Consider the following 21,372-nt stretch of genomic DNA (forward strand, 5'->3'; position numbering starts at 1 on the left):
ACTCAAAAACTGCCTGAGGCCCTTCATGCTTCTGATCCTTGTAAATTTTCCTCTGTAGTGAATCTCCAATGAGAGAGAGAGAGAGAGAGAGAGAGAGAGAGAGAGAGAGAGATGCTGTATGTCAGTGTATGTATTCTAGTTTGTAGATAGTTATAGAAACACAAGGGGAACATAATCGACTGTTTGCTGTGATGCTGTTTATATATTCTTTAGCTTGTAGGTAGTTATTTTACCTTTTCTGGGTCTTTTTACATTCCTCAAAGCACAAACAAATATTGTACTTACCCAGATATTTTTTCCATAACAAGATGGCTCTGGTTACTGCATCATCATGCCAGTGTCACCCTTTCTATCTACCCAGCAATGGAGGAGAGCACTGGAATTCTCATTCAGCCTTTAAAAGAGCAGTGTTCTCTCTTTCAACCCAAATGGTGGCGCACCATGCGTCACCAACCCAGAAACCGAAGCTTGCATATTTTTGTTTCGAAAGATATACAGGTTGGGTGATGATGGGAGAATTTAGTGATGCACTACTGCTTCTGGAGAACGGTTCTTATAATTTCGATTCAGGGACACTGGCGGATGCCATTGGTACAGTTTTATTAGCTTTTAAGATCTAACTTATAATACCCAGTTTTACGCTGGTGGATTGTAAAATCCTAGATCTTAAAAGCTAATTCTAATACCTAGGGCGCTGTTTGTTTGGGATTTTGAGAACAGATTGTGAGTCCAAAACTGATTATTGGACTAAAAAATCAAACGTACATTTGAGTCCAATAATTAATTTTACACTCACAATCGGTTCTCAATATCCAAAACAAGCAGTGCCTAAGCTAAAACCTGGATTTTACAATCCTAGGTTATAAAATTCATATAGCCAGCCCCAGTTTTGTGTATTCTGAAAATGGTGTCCAAAAGAAAGTTCTAATAAATATGGCAGTGCCAATATCAGTTGCTTATAATATTTTGCAAATATACTTGTGATATTGTGTAGATTCCCTCAAACATCCACATTCCTTCGTAAGACTAAAGCATTTGATTTTGAGGTAGACAAGTAGACATGGGTCAGACTAGAAAATCTTTTTTAATACGTGCATGTTGCGCAAGTTTGCAGTTTGTCTAAACTACAGAGGATAAGTAGGTGATGCCATAAATTCGCCCATTAATAAAAGAAATGGGCCTGGTTTTCTTTTGGGAAATGATAATTCCACCCCCTTTTGCTTTTGTTTTCGCACTTGTTTAATGATCCAAACCAATCAGCTAAGCAAATATATAATTTCAAATAGATACGAAAGGATAAGCTCTAGGACAATTTTTTTTTAATTTTAAATACCTGATTAGAAGTTCATGAAATCCAAATTTGTGGCTTTCCTTGATTGTAATTACTGTACGAAAGAATTTGTATCTTATGATTACTGCTTTTAGCATATCTTCAGTAAAAGAAAATAGACTTGTTTATGTATGTCATTGTCACCACCCCACAACAGTGAGAGGGTTCTTAAGAGATGCATATCCAAACTGTCCCCATGATTTTTCCCCATTTTCTCCTCTCCATGTAGAACATGGCATATGCTTTAGATGATGACTGTGATTATCTCTTTAAGGCTGTGTTGATTGGAGATTCTGCCGTCGGTAAGTCAAATCTTCTCTCGAGGTTCGCCGGAGGTGAATTTCGCTTGGACTCCAAACCGACCATCGGAGTTGAATTCGCTTGCCGGAAAATTCGTGTCAACAATAAGCTCATCAAAGCCCAGATATGGGACACTGCCGGCCAAGAAAGGTATGTGGTTAGCTCTTGCTTTTTCTTTAAATTCATTTCACTTCTGTTGGTGGGCAAAGCTATAGGAGTGATAGTTACCAAAACAAATACGAAAATACAACAAAGTATGAGGAATTGGTAGTTCCACCCCTCATTCACTTTAAGAAGAGAAATAGCAGCTCCCTAAGATACAACAATTTTATTTATTTATTATTTTATTTTATTTTTGGAATGGTAGCAAATTTCATTTCAAAAGGAGATGACCAAGAAAGTCATCCCCAAAAATACAAGGAAGCAGAAAATACAGAGGACACAAAAAACAAGAGAAGACATCAAGGAGGCAAAAATCAAACAACTCTAAGCTTTGCTTAATGACTCCTTCCCTAGCCAACCGATCGGCTACACTATTCGCTGATAACATACAACAAATTATAAACTAAAACAAAAGGAAGACCAATACAGCTAAGATAGCATAATTAAGAAATGAAGAATCGAATATCTCCAAGCAATCCCGGTTGACCCATTCCTAGCTAGGCGATCCACTCACTATTAGCTACCTCCTGGTCTCCTAAAGAGCCCGGCCATGGGGTTCATAGGGCGTCTTTGAATTCCACTAAAACTAGTCCTTATTTGCAGTTGAAATTATTTGCAAATTAGACGTTAACGCCACTTTGGAAACATTAAATAAAAATGATAGATATAAAAATATTACAGCCATGCTTTGCATATAGAATTATCCACAAGTAATTTTATATGCATATAAAATTGAGGAATGCTAACTCAGGGCCCTTGAGTTTAGCATTCCTCTATAAAATTATAATAATTTTTTGAGTTATCCAATGAGGCCCTTAAGTGGTTTGTTGCTTTTTTAAACCATGTAAATGGGTGAAAGCGATAAACAACTTCTAATACATGTAAAGATTATTACAATCAAGACTTGGAGAGTATTGAGAGAGAAGAATGTTTATAATCCTAATATTATCGGAGATAGTAAAAATCTTTTCCAAATACACTGTCAAACCACGTAAATCTTGTTGTGACCTATGTTTTCACTAAATTTCATTGCTTATGTGATATGATCTGGATTTGTGTTAACAAGTCACCACTCATGGCCGCCATATGTGGGTGTTCCAATCACTACCACATATGGGACTAGACAAATATAAGCACAATTAAAGATACTTAAGAGAAATCTTTTCATGAATGTAAATTCATCTTTTGTATAGATTTAGAGCAATCACAAGTTCTTATTACCGAGGGGCTCTTGGTGCGTTGCTAGTGTACGACATAACACAACGGTCAACGTTTCACAATCTGAAGAAATGGCTCGAAGAGTTAAGAGCAATGGGTGATTCCGACATGGTGATCGTGCTGGTCGGGAATAAATTAGACTTACAGGATAAAAGGGAGGTCTCGGAAGAAGAAGGGCGATACCTTGCCGAGCGAGAAGGGCTATCTTTCATGGAGACATCGACTTTGGAGAACATAAATGTGGATGTAGCATTTGTGCACATGATCAACCAAATTCACAAAATTATTAGCCAAAAAAACCTCGAGGCGAAGATTACCGAAGCAACAACACCTCGTGCTGGGAAAACATTACTCGACATCGATGAAGTATCGGCAATCAAACGAGTGAATTGCTGCTTTCAATGAGCTTAAGGAGTTGAGGGAGATGTTAAGATATGGAGAATGGGGTGTTAGCTTTATGGTTGATCAAGCAAGATCAATTAAAAGACCATCCCTAGCATCTCATACATTTAAAGAGTGAGTGACAGACATCCACATTCCCTTTCATCACAAGAAGAGATCGGCAAATAGTGAAGCAGATAGATTGGCTCGGACAGGTATGAGTAGAGAGGCTTTGGAAATCTTTGATTTCCTCCCTCCTCCTGATCATCTTGGCCATGGTTGTATTTTCTCACCCTCTTTTGATGATTTTTTTTATCATAAAGAAGGCATCTCATATATTTACAGAGTATATAATCCTCTCATCTAATTTTAAAATGGAAAGTTTTGTGTTAACAGAAGTTTTTTTTTTTTTGTTATTTTCTGTGATGCATTTAAATCTTTCAGAGAGACTCAATTTCAGGGATCTATTTGTATAATAATAAGAATATTTCATTTGGAGTACTACTGCTAAGCCCATTTCTGCATGTGAGTGGGGTCTGATCGTGCTTATTAGCATGGTGGGCCATCATGATAATGTGCATCACTAAGTGGTCTGTTGGTAATCGGATGATCCTAATGGTTGGATATGGCTTGTGAATGGCAATGATCAAATGGTTCCCAAAAAATCCAAATAAAGGGTTAAGATCATTCATTTGTGTCTACCCATCCTATATGCTGATTTGGGTGAACACAGGCCATTCAAAGTGCTGACTAGAAAGAAACAAAAGTGGGACCCACAATTCTATAGAGCCTTGCAGAATGAAGCCAGTAACAGTTTCAATTCCGTTGAAGATCCACTTTAAACGCAAAAGTCCGAGTCCAAAGGACGATCCGGCCTTTCTTCGGACTCACTCTCACACTCTACCTCTTTTTTAAGAGCCCAAAGACAAAAGGACAAGAAATATATCAGCATCAAACATCAACATTAGAAAAAAAAAAAATGGGCAACACAAGTGACATGGCTGAGGTAGAGAGGATTTTTAAGCGCTTTGATACCAATGGTGATGGAAAGATCTCTTCTACTGAGCTCGGAGACGCCTTACGCACCCTTGGATCGGCCTCACCGGCCGAGATTCAACGAATGATGGCTGAGATCGACACCGACGGTGATGGGTACATTGATTTCAAGGAGTTCACGGCATTTCACCGCGCCAACACTGGAATTATGAAGGATATTTCAAAAAATTTCTAAATTTTGATGCTATGTTGATCTTACTGCTATAATTTGGGAAAGAACCATGTCTTGATTAACTTCTAAGAATCAAGGGTATTTTTGTCAGTTCATAAATGGTTATTATAAATTAAGGGTAGTTTTGTGATTTCCGAAATAGAATACAGAGACAGAGGTTCAAACTTCATGCTTAAGTAGCCAAACCTCTTCACTATGTGGTTTATCTACAACAGACCTTAACATTTAAATAATTACCAATAGCACCTATCGTTTGTCTAAAATGGTTTTTAAAAAATATTATGCTTACTTTCGCTGATGTGAAATTGTTCTAGGTATCACGGTCTACTCCCAATGCCTTTGGCCCCAAAATATTTGGGTGATTATAAGCCATTGATCAAGAACTGATCAAATCATCTAATCAAGGTGGGCCAAACTAGTGGTGGCTTATTAGATCAAAAGAGATGGTCACCACAAAGTGCCACATATGAGGTGCCCGAGAAGGTGGAAGAAAGAAAAATGATAACATGATTTTGTCTTCATAGCAACAATATATTTTAAACTTTATGAGATTGTCTAATATTGTGCCCACCCACTAGACCTCATTCTAGTACAATGAGGCACACCCATTCCAGCATAATTTATCACACCTTAGGATGATCTGAACCGTCCATTTTAAAGGGCTTGGTTTGGATCCCCTATGACCCAAAAATTGCACCAATCATTTTTGTCGTTGAACATGTACAGACCAATATTGAAATATGGGTTTTGATAATCAATGTCGAAAGTTGAAATAAGTAGATTTTGTTACCCAGGTAGAAATTAACTCAACTCAGGGTTTCCTTCCAGGGGGCGCCCTTTCATCCCTTTTTTGCATGGGCACCATACATTTTAGAACTCCTCTTACAAATAATACACTACTTATATTGTTATCTTATTTAATGGCTTTTAAAAGTTGCATTAATGTCGCATTTGCAAATAAGGACCGAATTTTGTAGTATCCATAGATGCTCTTGGCCATTATAAAAAAAAAAAAAAAAAAAAAAAAGTGGAATTTTGGTGTGCCAAGAAAGGAAAATCAATGATGATAAAACTGAAGATCATTGATTTTCAATTGAAACTCTATGTTCTCTCAAGAGGGTGTAGATTTTTAGCCTCTCTCCACATTTTTTGCACTAGCTGACATTTCCTTATTTCAGGGATGTATACACCTTTGAGATGGTTGTTGTTAATTTCCAGCAACTCCTTGGAAAGACTTTTCCATCTCCTTTAAGGAGAGACTTTTTCATCTTCATAATGGCCTATCATTTATCTTCATTCATCATCTCATCAAAGGCCAAAATTAACACCCTGAAGAAACTTTTCCTCGCCAAACCTGAAGAGACTTATCATTCCCTTGATAGCTCATCACCACTAATCAAACACACCTACGATAAATACCCTCTCACTGGGCGAGATATTATCAACACCTGATGAGTCATCCATACCAAGCTGATTCATGAACTGATGTGGCAGACTCATCCTCTCCCAAAGTCCCCAATGCACATGCCATAAAATTAATAAAGAGACTCATTTGGAAATTCATTTTTATACACACTAATATGTGTGCGCAATAAGAATCTGAGGATTGTCATCGTCACATATCTCTGATTGAATGCTAATGGCCACACGATGCAACAAGAACTAGTGTTTTTCTTTTCCTTGTTTTCTATCCTCTCCCTCATACTCGGGCAAAGCAAAATTCCATTCCAAGAAAAACATGATTAGATAAGTGAACACAACATTTTCCCATCCTGTATGTCACTTCAAGATACGATCTTAGCTTTACATGAAAAAACAAAAAAGTAATATGCAACCTAAAAGTCAAAAAAGTGGGTGTCATTATCAAAATAGTGTGTTAGAAGGGGGTGTCATTATCACATAATGTTTCAAACTGGGTGTTATTATCAAAGCAGTTCAGAAGGAGGCGACATTATCAAAACAGGGGTTTTTTTGAACATTTCTCTTGGATTGTTTTATTTTCTGCTCTGCTGGGGTAAACATTGCAATAGTTTTTTGTTTTGGAGGCACTGACGATACAATGGATGGCCTACCAAGTGGATGGTTCAGATAATTCAAAAGTGGGCCCCATCTCCTCCTTTCATAGAGTGGGACCCATCCAGTCCATGGACTCTGTGGACCCCCCCAACAGTTGAAAAGTCCTAACAACAGAATATAAATAGAAAGACCCCGCGATTGCAAAAACAGAAGCTAACAATCCTCACAAGTAATAAAAGCAAGTAAACTAAAATCTCATTAATTAGTAATCCCTCTTCTTCTCCCGTGTATCTACAAGTAAGTAATGAAGAAGTACGCCATGAAAATGACTAAATTACCCACGTAAGCCACAAAACTACACAACAAAAACCCCAGGGTAATTTCGTCTATGTGGCAACCCAATGCCCATCTATCCTAGAGATCTTGAACTTACTCAACTTACGCCCTTCCCTTTCCCCAACAACAGGATCCGGTGAGCCCACCGGATCTTTGGGCTTGGGAGGCCGCCCACGACTCCTAGGCATCAAATCACTGCTACCGGGCTTCGGCGGGCCCGGGGAGACACCGTTCTGGACCGGTCCGGGTCCGAAACGCATATTCGCAGGTTCGCATAGCAATGGGACTGGTATGGCTGGCTCGCAGACCAGTGGCTCGGGCTCGAGAGTCCGCTTGGGTGGGCGACCTCGACCACGTGGCTGTGGCGGTGGAATGATAGGGTTAGGGTTAGGGAGGATATAAGAGTTGTGTTGGGATTTAGAAATCTCGCCCAATCTGGTAAGTTTAGCGAGGTGGTGGGTCAGGAGGCCTGGGTGGCCCAACGGGAGATCGAGATAAGTGGACTCTATGTATTTGGAGATGGCTGCCTCGCTCGAACCGTTTTCCTCGTCTAGGGCAGTGATTGCGGCTCGAACCATCTGCTCACGTAGAAAAAAAAATGAAAGGAAGAAACAATAGGGAGAGAAAAATAGAGAGAGAGAGAGAGAGAGGGGGGGGTTAGGTACCTCTGCATAAGGAGGATGATCAGGGGTGCGATTTTGAGGGACCAAAGAATGGGATTCTTTGTTGTTTGTTGGAGCCATTGATGGATTTTGGCGAATGAGGGCTTGTTTTCTCGTAGCCACCATTGGGAGAGAGTTGGAATAGGGTTAAAAGTGAGGGAAGGGTTTTAAGAATGGGGAAAAAAATCAATGGATTGTGAATCGGTTGGGTTTCATCTTTTATTGGGTTGAATAATTATGGTGGGGTAAATGATATTTCCACCCACTATGTTTGTCTTTTCTTGAAAAATTAAAGTCATTTGCAATTGCAAAGCAAAGAGAAGCGTAGAAGTCTGCAAAAAAATCATACCCGAACCCAAAGCGTTTGGTAGTGTTTGGATTCGGGTATGAACCCACATTATTTGGATGATCCAAAGCGTTCATTTGATGGGTCCTGACATAGATAGGGTGTGCTCAAAAAATCAGCTCCATCGGATCATCCTAACCCTTCAATCTATGGACAAACCTTCAGCTGAGGGGGCAAACCTTAAACAAATTGAAACTACAGGGGTGTATTTGTCACTTTTTAAACTATAGGGGTGGAAGTGGATGTGTCAGAAACTAGAGGGGGGTATAAATGTAATTATCCCTAATATTTAAGCCTAAAAAGGTAAAACTAAATACCTAAACACTTACCAAGTTAGTTACCGTATTTAGTTTTCATCACAACCATCTTTGGTAATCAATGGTCTACTTAACCATAGTTGCATATGGAAACAAAAATCTACACATTTTGCTCAATTCAATACAGAAAATTAACAAATATCTTCCAACTCAAAATGCATTTATTACTGTTAAACCATCTATATGTCGAGTTTGCTCATCAAACCATTTACAGAAAACACTAGAAATCACAATAGCCCAGATAACAGAAATCAAGCCAGTTAGAGCTGTGAACTTCTGGTTACTGTGCACATCAAGCTGTTGATCTATATTTTGATGGATGTCATTTTGCTGTTCAAGTAAGGCCTGAAGGTTTTTATAACTTCCTCGTATGCGGGTCTCTTGTAATCCACTGCCTGGATCAAATAACTCACTCATATTAAAGCCTATTGGAATTTGGACACGCCAAATGATCGAATTTAGAAATATTTATGAACGATATTTCGAAACATACCTGCTCAATAACTTCTTCAGGGCTAGTCCATTTCCACTCAGAGAATTCGGAATCTACCTCACCATTTGCTAAGTTGACCTCACTGTCATCTCTAGTGAATCTCATCAGAAACCTGTTAACTAATGTATGTAAGACTAAAGTTCAGTAGAAAGTGCTACAAATAAATGAAATGCCTGTATTTTGTCTTCAAGGCTCATAATGTAGGACTCCAGTGACAATGGAGTACAGGAGAAACTTCAATGGTAATTCAACTAAAAAAACAGAAAGAAACATATTATTCTGTGAATATTTATAAATTGAGGTGGAGTTAAACTCCATTTCGGTGGGTTTTTCCTACAAAGCCCTCTGATTCCATACTCGTTTTTAGTTTATGTATGGGGGAACGATTTTGTTACAATTGTTCAGTATTTAAACAGCTAATGAGTGAGCAGAGCTCACATATAATTTAATCCTTTTTCATCCATGAGTGCTTAATATTGAGATTTTTGCAAATGAAATCTGGAACCTTAGTTGCGAAGTAGAACACATATTGTAATACTGCTAAAGAGTAATGAGTGGACATGTGGGAATAACAGAAAGCATGGAATTTTGGGTGGTTAGGGAAAGCCTGAATGTACGCTAACCAACTAAAAAGAGACAATAAAATATTTACCGCATGTTTCATTAAATTGTTAGAATGGTTCACACTGCCATAAGTTTTCGTCTTAGTGATAGCAAGATATGTAAAGCACAGTGACCATTCATGTAAAATCGTCAGCTTATATAGAGTGAAAAGTCTGAAGTATAACTTCAACTGATACAGACAGAGATAAAAATCTGTAAGAGCTGCATAGAGATGAAGATGTTAGGTTGGCACCCATTTTCACAATGACATGAAAAAATGTGTTTCTAATTTTGTTAGCTTTGGTTTTGTTGTGAGAGTTCAAATGCTTGACTAAATATGAAGAATATGTACAGTAAAAGAACTATAAGGATCAATAGTAGAAACACTCCTAACATGAAATAAAATTACTAGATATAATGCACTAATGCACCCTTGGCAATCCTATCTATGTCTGCAAATAACATAAAAAAATGTGTTTCTAATTTTGTTAGCTATGATTTTGTTGTGAGAGTTCACTTGTTTGACTAAGTATGAAGCATAGTTGTAAATTCCGTTTCGGTCGCCATTTCGTTTTGGCCACCGAAACGAAATTTCGGTGGGATTTCGGTCATTTCGGTGCATTTCGGTCGAAACTTTTCGTTCACACAAAAAATATATTAAAAAATATGAGAAAAATTCAAAAAAATAAAAAATCAATAGAAAAAGATGAAAAACTAATAAATAGTCCAAAATATGTGTCAGGGTGCGGGTACGACACGACATGGGTACGTGGGTACGTGATTAAGTTCCATATTTCATAACATGAGGTATCAATACATCATTCATTAGAAAAAAAAAGTCTGTTACCAATGTGTTGACCAGTGCCTGACAAGATGAATAATTTTTAGAGACCAAATAATGAGATTTTTTTTACCGGACTTTTGGGATTTAATAATGTTTGGACAAAATAGATTTTATGAATTTTTAAAATTTGAAAAATACCCCACCGTTTGGAAGTTAAGAAAGTTAAAATTTTGACCCGACCATTTTTCTTTGAATTTTGTACTAGAACTGGAGAGTTGACTTTTTTTCCTTTTAGATTTGGGTGTTGAAACTATTTTTAATAAATCCAAAAGGGGGGTATTCCGTTATTTACATGTAAATCTTAAGTAAATGGACAATAAAATAGTAAAGACATTTACTTCTGCAAATAACATAAAAAAAAAAAAAAACAATGACAACATATTTTTCTCCAACAGAAACATAAGGATCAATGGTAGAAATGATAACAAAAATATAGTCAATAATATATACGGTGAAGCAAGCTCTAATAGAAAGCTTAAAATCTGGAATTCTAAATTCCCAATGGCAAGAGTTTCAACACATCATGAATTTAGCTGAACTTCAATCCCAAATTTCAATACTAACTTTCTACATTTTAGTAGATTCATCATGTTCAAAACTTCAAAAGTCAGACATGGAAATTGAACAAGTAAATAGTTTTGACTGTGATCCGTGTACCAAATACCATAATATCATTGAGTTTTGACTGTGATCCATGTACCATGTATCATTTGTGTAATATTTTCAACTTCAATCCCTAATTTCAGTACTAAATTTCCACATTTTAATAGATTCATCATGTTCAAAACTTCAAAAGTCAGACATGGAAACCGTCCGAGTAAATAGTTTTGACTGTGATCCGTTTACTAAGTACCATGATATCATTGAGTTTAATAAATTTGTGTAGTATTTTTTCGGATCAACTATCAACTCAATGATAGTTGACCCGAAAAAATAACAGGACATTAAAATCCAATCTTCACTTCACCTTATATTTCTCTCAATTTTCATCTCCCTAAAACTGTAAATCTGTCAACCCTGCCTAGGTCTATTACTTTCCAAAATATATTTGTCTATGTAAAATCCCTTGTATTCTTTTCTTCTCCTGAACTTTCCATATTATTTAGTCCATCATTTTTAATAGTTTTCCATTAACCAGTTCCACTAGGTTCATTTCACCACAGGCTTGGCCTGGAAGACTTGACCAGGCTCTGGATGGTCTCCAAGTTGATTGCAAGTTGAGCATTATCTGTCACCTAATTGGTGGAAGATACCGCATAATAATTTTCACTCAAATGACTTAAAAACCACAACTATGGGAGAACCCACAAATAAAATAAAGCCGATTTACAAACTAATAAGCTCAATGGAGTAAACATAAATGTATATGAGCACCTTTCCTCCTGTCTGAATTAGACATTATGCTAAAATTGTCCTACTTCATAAGTGCCACTACACAATATGCAGTGAAAATAATATTAAAAGAAAAATTCCCGTGTTGTCTAGAAATTGCAAAAAAGAGAGAAAGAGAATATAGCAATAAAGAAAAGAAATAAAAAGAGGGACCAATAAATAAAAGAAGCACAAGAAATATGAAACAAACAACAATATTATCAACACGGATGGTGCTCTCAAATATTGCAAGTACTCACTGAAAAAAAAAATACTAAGAAGAATATAATCTAAGATGGATGTTTATAATGAGTGAATAAGCAATTCTTTCAAACATGGCATGTTCACAGTCTTAAGATCAAATTTGTCCAGTTTGGTACATCAAATCAGCTGATCACCTTTTAGATTAATTGGATTAGACTAATGACAGTTCTAATGAATAGAGAGGAAAGTCAGAAAATCAGATTGATCCATGAAACAAGTGGGATGAACAATAAACAGCAGGGCTTAAGTGATGCAGACAGTATAGTAGGCCAAATTAAAAATATGTAAATAAATACTAAGGCTCTGTTTCTTTCGACGTAAAAATGGACGTAAAATTTGTTTTATGTTCATTTTTACAACATAAAACAAATTTTACGTCCATTTTTACGTCGAAAGAAACGGAGCCTAATGGGCAAATATGCCACTTATTTAACCTACTATCTGCATTATTAAGGTTATAAAACCCACCAGTAATCAAGTTTTGAGTAAATAACACAAGTTCCTCAACAAATATTTTGGAGCCATTCTTTCGTCATAACCAATGTGTGGCTGTGCCTCAAATCCTTAGCATTTATGAATATCTAATATAATATATGAGTGTCGATACCTCGCCTAGTTCTATTAAAATAGTATTGCTCACCATTTTTGTGCCTGGCCATGCCATTCTCCTCCCCACAAGCGGTTAACTTTAGCTTTCACAGCAGGAGGGAAGTCATAGGTCAACCAGTGTGGAACCTGCAGAGATGTAACATTAGTCTCTAATACAAAAAGAGAAGTGCCCGCTAATTTCATCCGAGCTAGTGATTTGTATAGAATGACTTTCCCAAAGTTCTAAATACTCCATACAATATATTCAGAAATCCGCTAGTTCTGTAATTATCACCCATTTTATGATATCAGAATTTTAAAATGAAGCTTGAAAATAAAATGGAAATGGCCTCATTTGTATTCATCGATCAATTGATTAAACAATGGTATTAGACAGAAGTTGGTTATTAATACCATTGACTTTAACTTTTCTGTTTTTATAACGCAACAAAATCTATAAATAGTGAAAAAGCAAAGCTACAAAAACAGGCCGAGATTGCCCAAGAATTAAGTCATTCTTTTAATCACTCTTTTTTGCAAGAGCATCCACCCCCGGGCATTCCACTTTGTATCACTATTTTCTCCCAATAAATTCTTAGGCCTTGTTCGTTTTGGAATTTGAGCTGAAAACTGATTTTGGTTATTAATATTGGACTCAAAAATTAATTTTGGTTCCATTTCTTTCTCTTTAAAAGGCTAAGGCAGTGTTCGTTTGGGAACCAAAGGTTGACAATCCAATTCTTTAAAGTTTAAAATGAATGTGTGGATATTTTTCAACTCAACATCATATGAGCTAGAAACAGGACAACTGTAAAAAATTTGGAATTTACCTCTGCCATAATCTCAGCTGACACTATTCCAGTTTCTTCTCGTAGTTCCCTAAGGGCTGCATATCTTGGTTCTTCACCATCATCAATACTCCCCTGCATGAACAATGCTAAACTTGATTCGGATTATGAAGACCAGAAATTCTAGATAGTCAGAAGAGAGTAAAAGGTTATGTTTTGGTCACCAAACCAATGTTCAAAAACCTGATTGAATACTCAAAAAGTTAGGTGAGTAGACTGGATTGTATTGAAACCTGAGTCAAGTTACACATCTAACTTGAAGAAAAAACTGTGTGTGTGTGTGCGTGTGTGTGTGTGTGCGCGCGCGCGCGTTTGCTAGTATCACCTGAGGCATCTGCCATGCTCCAGGAACGTTCAATCTTGAAGCAACAAAAACCTGCATGAGGAACCATAGAGGAATTACCAATTCGCCCAGTGAAATCATGCAACTACATCTGTAAAAAAAACTAAGATATAGGAGAAGACACTTCTCTTCAGATGCAAAAAGGTGCAGTTTGAAATTTTGAATTACCACAACAAAAAGAAAAGCAATCACCCTATTGCAATTTGAATTACCCCAACAAAAAAGAGCTAGTTTGAGTTACACCAGCAAACTTCCAATGATATTCTTCTTCCTCATTATCATTTATCCTTTCTAAAAGTCAACGGGCATTTCTGCCAGAATTACAACTAATGAAATAAATCCCTTATATCCTCCAAGAGAATTATAAGATGACGGGGAACCAAAATACTGATTGCCAGTGTTTGTGTGGTATCACAACAGCCACCCACCACTCATAGTCGGTACTTTCAAAAAGGGCAAAAGGGTGAGGAAAGGGTATCTGAGTGTTTCTAAAGGGTGGGGGAGGGTGGTTTGAAGAGTAGAACTGTCTACAATTCTTACTGATATAGAAATTTTGCTATACTAACCTTCTTTGCAGATTGGAGGAGATATACATCCTATTGAATCAGCTTAATCTAAGTTTATGGGCAGCACAATCAAGTGGCATTTTTTCAGTAAAATCGCTTTTTCGATTTTTGGGCGACCCTGCAGATTCATCTTTTACTGGACATAAAGTTTGGAGGCCCATTGTTCCGCCAAGTGATCATGCCTTTTGTTGGACAGTGATTCTTTTTTTTTAATGACATAGGGTATTCCCACCCCAATTTTTAGGTCGGGACTATTCCCTACAGATGCGCACAATCACAATGATTCTCAACGAAATCAATATGCATGGCAGGTTGAAAGATGATAAGTTTCACTTGGCGAACAAATGTTATATGTGCAATTCAGATAAGGAATCCTCTTCGCACCTTTTCATGCATTGCAAAATGGCTTCATTCATTTGGGGTCAAGTTCTCAAATGGTATGGGGTTGATGGGTTTTCTCTAATTCGATTTGAGAGTTAATGTGGAGTTGGAGAACAATAGGCTTCGGTTTGCTCAGTCTAACATGATCTCACCTCACGCCTCTTGTGGTCGTGTGGATATTTGGAATGAGAGGAGTTCTCATATTTTGGAAGGCAAAGGCTCATCTCTCAAGCTGGTGGTTTGGAAGAGCAGATTCACAGTTGTTTCTTGGGCACTGCAGATATCATTCCTTTCCAGGCTACTCGACAGACATCGTCTTGAGAAATTTGGGCACAAGTTTGAAAGGTAGTGCTACCAAAGCATGAGTGTTAAGAAAATAGAAACCTCCTCCTGCAAACGTCATCAAACTTGACAGCTGGTCACTTGGTAACTCATGTATGGCATATATTGGTGGTGTGCTTAAGAATTCTTTGGGTATCAACATCTACTCTTTTGCTGGACCTATCAAAATCACAGATTCCACAGGAAGCTGAGGTCTGTGCCCTCCACCAAGGATTGTCTATCTTTATTAACGGGGCGGGGGGGGGGAGGGGAGGGGCCTGGAAGTGGAAAGGAACTCTTCCAAACACGTAATGGGTCAAATGGAAGAACGTCGATGGACGCTAGTTGTCTTTCTCTTATTCCTATAAGTGGAAACGATTTGGATGATCGCCTTACCATATCAGGAGCTTCTAGAGCTTACTTGTTTATGGGCGTAGAGAAGCCCACTTTTAATTTTTTTTCTTAGTTAACTAATGGTAACGTTTTCAACAAAATCAAAAGAAGAAAAGAAAAGAGAAGCCTCAACATGAACAACAGCATGACAAATTTTCACTTGGTAATACAGCAATTCAAGAAGAAATAAAAACATTAAGCTAAAAATATATAAGAACATAATGAAAAGAAGTAAAGATAACTGATTCTCAAAATGCACCCACTAGCGTGTACTTTAGTTGCCTTAATCTTATCAGACCAAACAAAAGCAGTAAGAAAAACCAAGAAAACAGAACAGAGTACATGCGAATATGACAGTGAACACAATATCCATTCCAATTATCAAAACTATGTTTGGAGGAAATCAATACCTCATCTTGAGATACTCAGGAAACTAAAATTTCAGGCAACAATCACAACACTCTTCACATTTTTTTTCCAAAATCCACAATCGAATTCCAATCATTTCATGACAATTAACGCATTAAAAAATTTCCATCAAACCCACTCACCCAACAAATACACTCAATCCTCCAGCATAAAATGCAAAAATAAAATAGAAAATCCACAAACAGTAACAAGCCCTGATCACCACAGATCACAAAATCCCTGTTCTAAAAATAAACAGCCTTGCAGTACATCTTTCTGTTTCCCAAGAAAAATCAAAAGAGCAGATAAAAGTTGAATAACATAAAATTCAACTTTAGTAAAAAAGCAGACACCCCCACAGATTAAGAAACCCAATTTCTAATATGAAAAACCTGGTAAAACATTTTTCAGCTTCTCATGAACAATCAACAAGAACAGCTGAAAATTCAATCAAACTAAAAGAAAATTAACAATTTTCTGAATTTCAAGACTGTAACTCAAAACATCCTATTCATTCTCCAACATTAAACAATAAACAGAAACAAAGTCAAAGTGTTTTTGAGGGATTCCAATTCCCATTAACACTGAAAAGAAAAACCTACAAACTCAAGACTATTAAACCAAATAAGATGAGAGGCTCAGTAAATATCAATCTGCAAAAACTTAACACTGGTTTTTAATAAAAACAAGGTTAGTGAACAGTAACTAGATTCAGACCCACCTTATTTTCAGAATTTATGAGACAGACTCCAACGTTGGGCCTGTAACCCTGTGGAAGACCCTCCATTTTCTTAAACTTCTCAAAAATCTGAGTCTCTCTTATTCTTCTTGATAACTTCCCTTAACCGAAGGTGAGTGAAAATATTGTGAAAATAGTTGAAAGAATAAATAGATAAAGAAGCATCTAATCTCATGGAAAGGTGGGCATGTACATGACGTAAAGGCCAGAGAGTCAAACCCAGTTTACACGCGGATTGAAAACGACGAGAAAGTGCAGAAAAAAAAGTTAAGGGCAGAGGACGGGGGTTGACTTTGAGCCTCAAAATGAGTGGGGACCACTCTTTCAATGATAGTTTTGGAAATGATATATCCTCCTCCTTTCCATCGCTCGCCTTTGAGCAGCCACATAGGCTCACTTTCAACAGATTTTTGTCTTACTCATTTAATTCATTGAGCTCGAAATAAAATTCCTTTAGGCTCTGTTCACTTGTTTCCCTGGGAAAGGAAAAAAAAAAATTTCCAAAAATCTGACGTGGCATTAGGAAAAGAAGTCCAGGGAATCTGTGCAGGAAAAGGTTTCCCTAGACTGTTTCTGGACTGTTCACTTGCGCAGGAAAAAGTGTCAAGGGAAACTGCTTGCCCTTCTTTCTGCACTAGTTTTCCAGGGAAATGAAATCCGTGTGTTTTTTGTCGGAAATGAAATCCCTGAAGGGTGGGAAAATGAGCTTTTCACTGTCATTTTTTGCTTTTTGCAAATATTCCATATGTGTAATTCTATTTTCCCTGGAAAGCAAGTGAACACCAGAATTCTGTCCTGTCAAGGAAAAAAAGGCTGTTTTCCAGGAATTTGCTTTTTCAGTGAACACAAGTGAACAGAGCCTTAGTAGTCGTGTTAGATATAATTAGGTTTATGGTGTCTGCACTACTATTGTTTGATAATTTGGCGAGCTCACCTCGTCTTTTATGGCTTAACCAGCTTTCAATGGCTATTACAATTTGCAAAAAGCTCTCGAACGTCATTTAAAAGTATAAGACAAGATGAGTTTGCGCGTCATTAAAAAAAGGCTGTGTGGATATCAGTGGCCTTTTACTTATTTTCATTAGATTGGTCAGTGTGTACAGAGAAAGTATTTGGCTCATCTTTCTTGACTTTTCTGATTATGTATTTTGACCGACTTTATAGAACATTATGTTATGAGATTGTGTTCAAGATGGATAGATTAAGTTGTCAAACAAATTTGAACAACCGGATATAGTCAAAGTATCTGAACCTAACTGGGTAGGACATTTACACAACTTGTAACAGTTAGTGGTTACAAGCTTACAGCTCAAGATCAGATATATTGCAAAATATTTTATTTAGCAAAACAGAACTCCATTTTGCAAAACAAATAGAAAAGGGATCCGCTATCCCGACACGTGCACAAGAAAACAAAGGAGAGAGCTTGAATCCTCATCAAAAGCCATAAACCCTATGAAAATAGCTAAATTTTCAGTCATTTTCCCTTTTTGTATATTTTTTTTTTCTCATAACGGGGTTCCGTTTTGAAAGTGCTTTCCTTTAGGCCTTGTTTGGATTGGAAGAAATTTTGGTGGGAAAATTTTGGAAAGAAATTTTTTTCCAAAATTTCCTGCATTTCTATTAAAAAAAAAAATGATTACTTGAGCCGACACTATTGAAGTTTTGCAAGGGACCTTCAATTTGTGATGATATCACTCTAAAGTAATCATAATCATTTCATTTCCTTAAGTTCTCAGAGGAAAAAGATTAACAATAAAATTTTCTCTTAGAAATATTTTTATTTATGGGGACCTTGAAACCTTGTTGGTGAAAATGCCGACCCTGACTAGTTTGGGACAAAGGCTTTGTTGAATTGAGTTGAGCAATATGGGATTTGCTTGCGGATGGTCTGTTGCATTTCAGAGCAGCACCTCATGAATGACGACAAAATCTGCTGAAAAGTGTGCCTGTGGCTGCTCTGACATGCACCATCTGCAAAATGCCTTCCCTAGCAAATCCCTAGCAATATTCTTTGAGCGCCTGCTTTTGTAAAGCGGGTTAAGAAGCTAAATTCTTGCTGACGTTTAGATTAGAAAATGATGAGCGCGGCCTTAGCTGGATGCAACTTTTAAATCATACGACATCTACCTGATAAAGACACCACACCTCATTCCTTTTCTCTATATGCGATGCTGTGGCCCCACACTTGTAAGACAAGTGGCAGACTAAGAAAACTAAAGTATGACACGTACCATTCTAATAAGTAATAACACATCAGAAAATGTAAAACGGGGGTTGGGGTCAAGTGCTTACAATGTTTCCTCAAGTCAAAACGTATTAAAGGGCTAAAGGCACCGAGATTGATTCGAGTCGCTTAATTCAATGCCATCCAACGGTAGACCAAGCATACCTAAGAATAAAAATTGATAATCGCACGATCAGACGGACAGTTGCCACTTAGAGATGTGACCCACAAGGAACATGGTGCTAGTTACAACTTACAATTAGTAACATTGGATCTGGACTCACAGTGTTGGTTCTCAAGATCCAAAATTAAAACGGAGTATAAAAATCATGGGAATAGCCTTTCAAGGCAGAATCGGATCCCGATTTGGATCCTGGTGATGTAGAAGTAGGAGGACAAGATATTCTCATTTCTTTAATTTCTTTTTGTATTTCTGTGAATTGAGAGGAAAGTCAAACAAAAAAAGGGCCTGCATTTGGAAAATTTATGCAAGACCAGGAACATCTGAATAGCATATGACAACCAAAAACTTTGATTTTCTTAAGTGTTTGTACAACCAAACAGATCCTAAAGGGTGCTATCAGTTGCATCCTGTGGTAAAAAAAACTCTCAGAAATGAAAGCAATGATAAGTTCAACTTCAAAATCCCAAGAGTTTAGAGAATCCAATCCAGGACAATGGCACTCTTTGCTTGATCTGCTGAATCACATCCCAGGAGGCCAGGACTAATGAAATAGAAAACACTGAAACACCTCTGAAAAGGGAAAGGTTCATTATCCACACAAAAACCAAAGAAAAGATTTGCCTTATGCTACATGCATTTCTAGACACCCTTGTAAATTTTCCCATATTCATTTACTTCCAAACCAACTAAAGAAAGGCAACAACAAGAAGTCTCCAAAGAACCATCTGCCTCAAGAAAGCTACCGAGAGTACTTTCATGACTGGTCAACAATGTCACGGTGAAGAACCAACTCACTCTAAAAATAGAAAAAACAAATTACCCAATCTCATGTACGAATCGATAATGCACAATAAAAAAAAGGGCAATGATATTTTCACCCCTGCAGTACGCATTCGCCCCCCTTAAAACGGGAACATAGGGCAACTTTAACGCTTTTCGACGTCAAATCACGTTGGAAGGGGGCGGATGCGTACTGCATGGGGGGTGAAAATATCGTCGCCCTAAAAAATGTACACATCTGACACTTATCCTCGATGATAACAACCACTGATTTGATGGGCCATCGGGGCAATCCAATGGTCAAGTGCCGATGCTAAGTAGGGATTCAATTCTCAAGATTGAGGCATGCAAAAAAAAAATCATAAGCAACAGTTCCGACTTCAGATGGACAACAATATTGCTAGATCTGATCACCGTACACTTGGCAATACACAATTTTTTATTTTTTTTTAATTGGTCGGGCAATACACAGTTGGCAATGCCTCCATGCCTTACCATAAATGTTTCCCTAAATCAATGTTGACTTTTCATTTAGTCCCACATTGGAAAGTACAGGAAAGGGTGATGGGTATATATTGGTTTTCACATTTCTTGCTTTGTGAACGAGAAGAAGAAATAGTGGGCTTACACGCATGAGTGGGCGAGTGGACCCGGTAAGCTTTTGGCTTTATCGTACATTTGTGCCGCCGCGTTATTGGCTAATAACTCCGCCGTTCTTGGTGAATAACTTCGCGCGTTGCTGGTCAAAAAATTCATCGTTCTTGGTGAATAATTTCCTTAACGTGTCCTTTAATTAAGGGATTAAGGATGCAACTTTTGGGAGTCTTTTGAAGCCATCATTATGTGTTGAGAGAAAAGAATACATGAACAAAAAGTTTCTCTTTGCATTTTCTCGTCTTCTTTTACTTTTTGGTTCTTGCCCTTGAGAAGTTTTTGGGTCGTTTTCTCTTATCAAGGTTGCATAAGCGCGTTCGCTATGCATCTGGTAGCGTCAGTGCACACCCCCTGGAGCGGTGCTATTGAATCTCGGAGAATCTTGAGACATACGCCATAAGACCCAATATGCACCACGATTCGTCATGTGTGGAGGCGACACTTGTCTCAAGGACGACAAATTAAGATTCGTGCCTCAACGCCTCGATAAGTTTCTCTTACCATCATCTGATTATTGTTTTATTTTTAGATTTTAAACCATTATCAGATTTAGAATCAGTTACTGCATTGATATCAGATTCAAGGTACAATCCGAATTTTCCCTAATATCCAAACAACAACGAAAACAATGGCCGTTCAAAAAGATTTCCTTATTCTGGTTTAGGGTGAACTATTATTCTATGCATACTTGTTTGATGATTTACCAACTTCATTCTCTACTTAAAATTTGATTTAGGGAGAAGTGAGTAAAATTGTGTGATGGATATTTTTGGTTTTTTGTGTCAATCATGATAGAAACTTAGAAAGTAAGTTGCACAAATTTTATTAATTGCCTTTTTAAGTATACAGTAAGAAAAGAGTAATTGTATGTGGGCTGATTAGATTTTGGATCAAGTGTAGGGATCCTTCGTTTCATTTTAACATGTAAGAAGATCAGCTGATTGTGAGGCTGATCGGCTAACTAGGGTTGGCATAGCAAGGGTGTCTTTGGAAACTTTTGACATTCTCCTCCTTGATGGTTGTTGTTTGGGCTTGGTTTTTTCATGCTTGTCTACTTTCTTGATGATCT

At 37.3% G+C, this 21,372-nt stretch overlaps 3 protein-coding genes across 3 annotated transcripts; 2 read left to right on the forward strand and 1 right to left on the reverse strand.

Annotated features, from left to right (window-relative positions):
• The first annotated feature begins 1,461 nt into the window (after positions 1-1,461).
• On the forward strand, positions 1,462-3,895 carry LOC143881725 (ras-related protein RABA6a-like). The gene is made up of 2 exons (XM_077384978.1): positions 1,462-1,780; positions 2,986-3,895. Exons 1-2 carry the CDS (start codon positions 1,563-1,565, stop codon positions 3,413-3,415), a joined length of 648 nt encoding a protein of 215 aa, XP_077241093.1. The 5' UTR covers positions 1,462-1,562; the 3' UTR covers positions 3,416-3,895.
• Positions 3,896-4,019: 124 nt separating this feature from the next.
• Positions 4,020-4,751, forward strand: LOC143881726 (Calcium-binding EF-hand family protein). The gene has a single exon (XM_077384979.1). The coding sequence runs from the start codon at positions 4,371-4,373 to the stop codon at positions 4,620-4,622; it is 252 nt and encodes an 83-aa protein (XP_077241094.1). The 5' UTR covers positions 4,020-4,370; the 3' UTR covers positions 4,623-4,751.
• A 3,686-nt stretch (positions 4,752-8,437) lies between these two features.
• Positions 8,438-16,608, reverse strand: NUDX25 (nudix hydrolase homolog 25). The gene is made up of 6 exons (XM_077384980.1): positions 16,441-16,608; positions 13,633-13,683; positions 13,290-13,382; positions 12,512-12,606; positions 8,790-8,901; positions 8,438-8,691 (listed from the first exon to the last, which is right to left on the reverse strand). The coding sequence occupies exons 1-6, from the start codon at positions 16,504-16,506 to the stop codon at positions 8,602-8,604; spliced, it is 507 nt and encodes a 168-aa protein (XP_077241095.1). The 5' UTR covers positions 16,507-16,608; the 3' UTR covers positions 8,438-8,601.
• Positions 16,609-21,372: the final 4,764 nt, after the last annotated feature.

Source organism: Tasmannia lanceolata, unplaced genomic scaffold (assembly GCF_043159265.1).
Source record: "Tasmannia lanceolata isolate RefF3 unplaced genomic scaffold, GAP_Taslan_0.1 ptg000007l, whole genome shotgun sequence".
In the NCBI taxonomy this organism is placed as follows: Eukaryota; Viridiplantae; Streptophyta; class Magnoliopsida; order Canellales; family Winteraceae; genus Tasmannia; species Tasmannia lanceolata.